The sequence below is a fragment of the Mesitornis unicolor genome, unplaced genomic scaffold (genome assembly GCF_000695765.1).
Source record: "Mesitornis unicolor isolate BGI_N332 unplaced genomic scaffold, ASM69576v1 scaffold50428, whole genome shotgun sequence".
Lineage (NCBI taxonomy): Eukaryota > Metazoa > Chordata > Aves > Mesitornithiformes > Mesitornithidae > Mesitornis > Mesitornis unicolor.
The window spans coordinates 23,395-28,207 of NW_010202160.1; the positions used below are offsets into that span (position 1 = coordinate 23,395).

General features: G+C 42.6%; 1 protein-coding gene across 1 annotated transcript in view; it reads left to right on the plus strand.

Annotated features, from left to right (window-relative positions):
- The window catches only part of KDR (kinase insert domain receptor (a type III receptor tyrosine kinase)), a 27,839-nt gene extending 23,327 nt beyond the window's left edge, over nucleotides 1-4,512 (plus strand). The window contains exons 28-30 of the mRNA XM_010190307.1: nucleotides 3,113-3,215; nucleotides 3,323-3,411; nucleotides 4,293-4,512. Coding sequence (XP_010188609.1) covers nucleotides 3,113-3,215; nucleotides 3,323-3,411; nucleotides 4,293-4,512 — 412 coding nt within the window. The remainder of the gene's footprint in view (nucleotides 1-3,112; nucleotides 3,216-3,322; nucleotides 3,412-4,292) is intronic.
- The last annotated feature ends 301 nt before the right edge of the window (nucleotides 4,513-4,813 follow it).

The window sequence follows — 4,813 nt, forward strand, 5'->3', positions numbered from 1 at the left end:
TTATATGGTAGACATCCTACTGGGACCTCTGGGCAGGTTTTGTTCATGCTGGGGGAAGGGAAAATGAAAGGAAGAGACTTCAGCTGCCTGGTCCATATTTAACCTCCCCTGTAGGGATAAGAATGAATCTATAGAGTTTTTGCAGGCAAAAAACTAGTTTCTTATCTCCCTAAATGCTAGGGATTTTTTCTTTTTCTTTTGCTACCCTTCCAAGATCTGGTATTCTCATTCAAAAGAAAACCCTTGAGTATTTGTTATTTAGTTTTTAAGAATGAGAACAAATATGAAGTTTTACCAATCCAATTCAGTTGTGGTCACACACTCATATTGCAGCTCACTAAAATATTAATGGTAATAGATCAATCTTTAATAACGTCTCTGGCATTTCCCGTCCTAAAGTAAAATGTTGATAAATAGGTCATGAATTGATAGCCGAGGGAAATGTGACCTAAATAGAGTTGTCATCGGTTTTTGTCCACTGCTTGCTGCTGGTGGGCTGCTGGGACATCCATGATGGACCAATACTGGTAGATGCTGTTGGGTATCATGACAGAAGTGACTTCCCCAGTAAGGAATTTGTACTAATGCACTTAAACCGGACTTATTTTGGACCTTGCGAGGACCTTGGCCATGGGATGCAAGGGAGAAAGGTATTTTCTCAACCAGTGAGAAACTTAAGATCAAATTCATGCACTTAGATGCTGAGAGCCCTGGATTGCTTGCTGCAATCTCAGAAGAAGGAGGAGGATAGGAGGAGATGGATCCAACCATAAGGCAGAAGTGGACTCTGCTGGCAGGTTTCACGTGGTTTCCACAAAGTGGAGCCCTCTCCCACAGTGCTTGTGTTATAGCCACTGAAGACAAAGTTCCCAGTGATTTTGGGTATTATGTGGTCCTGGAAAAGACTGGGTAGGCACAGTGCATTTCACACTTCAGTTTAACTTATGGTCCTAGACCTGAACTCTCAACCTCCATGTTGTCGTAGTGAGGCAGTCCAAAATATAGATATTTAAAATACACAAAAGCATAGTTTAACACTGAAAATTTCACACTTATTTACCACTTCTAATACTTCCTATATGGCTTTTCCTGGTCCTCTCTTCCTTTTGTGAACAGAAGTAAAATATCTCTGTCCTTTATAAGAGACTTTGAACCTCTTTGCTCTTGTCTTACAATGTGGCAGGGTTGTGAGAAAACACTTGGGGAAATTATGGTAGGAGTGACAAAGTTGGGAGCTTAAGGTGTGCTTAGGGGCTTTATTTTGTGCTGGCAGCTGAAAACAGTTTTATAGGCATGGATCTTGCTATACACATAGTGGAAGAGATTGATCTGTTCAGTAATGTCTTTTTCAATCTTCACAAAAGTACTGACTATGAGGAGAGGCTGATAAATACAACTTCTAAGTCAATGCTGGAAGAGGAAAAGCAAGCACAAGGAAAACATAGAGAATATTTAGATTGCTGAGGTAAATTAAAATCAACAGGACCTTGTGACATCTACTGTATTTGGCTTAGGAAATAGTTATGCAATTTTTGAACCTTGAAAGATTGTCAGGTGAGGTAATGAAGATTTAAGGAAGTGTAAAGATAATGCCTGTTTTTAGAAAGAACAGAAAAGGAGTGACCCTTAGAGCAGGTTAACTTGAACCCTAGAAATTATCCTGGAATAAATGATCAGATAATAATGGTAAATGCCTACAGGAAAATGAAGTAACTAAAAATGGCCAGCATGGATTTGTCAAGAACAAATCAAGTCAAACCTATCTATGTTTCATTTTTAGGGAGAATAATTGGTCTGGAGGAAGGTGGTTTTTTATTTTTTGTAGGGCATTTTTGTCCCTTTTCTTATGGGACACTCTATTATAAAACACAAACATGTGTCAGGAAATACTGTCATGACATCAGCTGAGCCCTCACCACCACCGGGCAGGAGTCAGACTCCACATGTGGCCTCTCTGCCTGCATGTGATTTCTGGTCCTGCTTTCACAGCAGTCTTACTTAACCAGAAGGGTCACATTCGTTATACCCCACGTGGAAAACACAGGCTGAGTCTTGGCTGGGCTGAGCAGATGCAGGACTCCCATACCCGGGAGGTTGGGATTCCCAGTCCTCATCACCCTGGTAACTGTTGTCCTGGCCATGCAGTTCTGTGCCTGAGTGGACAATTCAATGCAAGCACACAGGAAGCTTTCAGACTAAGAAGGCAAGTGGTGGAAGGAATTTCTCATCATTCAAGGTCAGATAGTCCAGGAGGTTAAGTGGACTAGATTGTCCGTGAGATGCATTTGGTCCTGGTGGGTTTGGATGGGAAGTAGATTATATACCATTGGATAATAGAAGGAACAGAATACATGATCGGTGTGGAGATCAGTGGAGAGGAAACGAACAGTTTTCAGTATATGTAAAGTTGCACAAAAGAGGATATTAATTAATTATTGTGTCCTCAGCAGGAGGCCAAATTTTATTTGCAGCAAATACTTGGTTTTAATGTTTGAAAAACATTCTGAAGTGTGGTAGAGCGCCTGAGCAGGCTACACAGGGAACCTGTAAAATCCTCACCAGTTGAAATTAATGTCTATTGGAGATAGGCAGGATGTCCAGTATTTTTATGGATGTCATCCTGACCAGAGGGCTTCTTTTGGAGATGAACCTTACAGAGAGATGTAGCACTCCCTGTTCTGATCCCCGCGGTTTTAGGGTGACAGACTGCTGAGTCTGCTGTTGTTGTCCTAGGTCCAGTCAGGGGTCTCAGAAATGCAGTCCAAATGAAGAGACATTTGTCTGTGCTTCAGGCTCTTCTGTTTATTATACTTCTAAGCAAAGCTCGCAGGAAATTAAGTCCTCCAGTATATAACTGAGGAAAAGAGCTGTTTTCTCAAAGCTGTTTCTTAAAATTTGCTCAGAGATCGAGGTTGTCAGGAGCATAAGGTCAGAATCATGCCACTTTCTAGACTGTTCATCCTTTTCAATAAATGGATATTTTGAGGTTTGCATAATGTTTTGACAAAAGGATTAACTTCTCTGTAGGGAGATGAAAGGATTCTGATATCATTGTGCAGTTTGCAGCCAAGTTGTGGATAGTGAACGCAAACTTTTTTTTGTTTTGTTTTCTTTTCAGTCGGTACCGACAAGGTAGCAAAAGAAAAAGCCGCCCTGTGAGTGTGAAAACATTTGAAGATGTCCCATTGGTAACCACTGTAAAAGTTGTTCAGGAGGTGAGTTTTTCTGTTGTTTGTATACCTTTTCCTTGTTGATGTCTTTTTCCATGATTGCGGGTTTTTTTAATTCCTTTCTGTTTAATTAATTTCTAACACCTTTGCAGGAAAATCAGACAGATAGTGGGATGGTTCTTGCATCTGAAGAGCTGAAGACATTGGAAGACAGCGATAAACAAGTCAAAATACCATTTAGGTAAGGCTCAGACTGCACATAGGATTGAATATGACCTTTTGCTTGCAGTGTGTCAGAAGACTGATTGGTTTGTAAATATTTTTAGAAGACAAAGTCTTTCCTTACTTCATTTTTAAAAACACAGAAAAAATTGCGCACTGTATGGCTGGTTATCCACGTTATGTCTGGTCATCTGTGTATGATACCGGGAGAGGAGAGATAATGCAGCTGTTGGAAGCGTCAGCCAGCACCGCAGAAAAGACTTGTGTTTATCAGCTGCAAAAGCATTGCCCACCTCTCAAAGGAACTGAGCCAGTGCACACAATTGAGTGTATTTGTGAGGGTCTGTCTGCAGCGACAAAGAGCTCTTTTTTTTTTCCTTTCTTTTTCTTTCTTTTTTTCTGAAGCTGACTCTTGAGTTTTCAGGATGTACCTGGGTGTATTTTCAGAGCATTATACAGGGGTTTCATTGTGCAGTTCACAGGAAGCACAGTGGTGTTCATGGAGCTGAAACCCCACATATGCTCTCTGAGAGCTTCTCAGGAATTATTTTTTTCTAGATGACTTCAGTGCTAACAGAGGTATACTACAGTTACGTTTACACCACGGCTGAAATGTGTGAAGCCTCTCAAAGTTTTCTCTTTGTTTCATCTGTGATTGCAATCTAACTCCTTGTACCATCATAAAATTAAATATATTTTTCATGCATTAGGGCATATAAAAAAGTCTCTCCTTATAATCAAATGCATGTTTTAAAAGGCTTGAAGCCACTTTTGCTAAGTGCAGCATTTTGCTGTGGTTGTTGCTGTGATGGAAAGCAGCTGCTGGCAGGAATTGCCTACCTGCCCTCCAGAAGATGTCTCCACAGCTTGCTCAGTCCTCTTTCTCCTTGTTTTTCACAGCACGCTAGTGCCCAGCAAGAGTAATGAGTCCGTCATGTCCGAAGCCTCCAACCAGACGAGTGGGTACCAGTCAGGGTACCACTCGGACGACATGGACACCACCGTCTACTCCAGCGAGGAGACCGAACTCTCGTGTGCCCGAGAGGCTTCGTCTCCGCTATGCCACACACACGGGCTCGCCTACAACAGCACAGCACCACTCGCCTCCCCGTCACTCTAGGGCAAAGCCGGCAGCTCTGGGTTCCCCCGGGATGTGCCTTTCTTGCCTGAGCTGGTGGTATTCAGGTTTGATGTATAGAAAGACGGTGTCTGTAAGACTGAGAAAAGATGCATCTGGCAGCAAAACTGCACTGTGCCAGGATCCGGGGTGCTTTCCTCAAGAGACGCTGGTGGCTGAGGGGGCAAAGTGCTGGCTGTGGTGTGTGGGTGCTGTGCTGACCAGATGGCAGAGATGGCGTAGTGGTCTTTGGGACCCCAGTGACATGACTAGCATCTGCCTGATGCAGGCAGCAACATGGCAT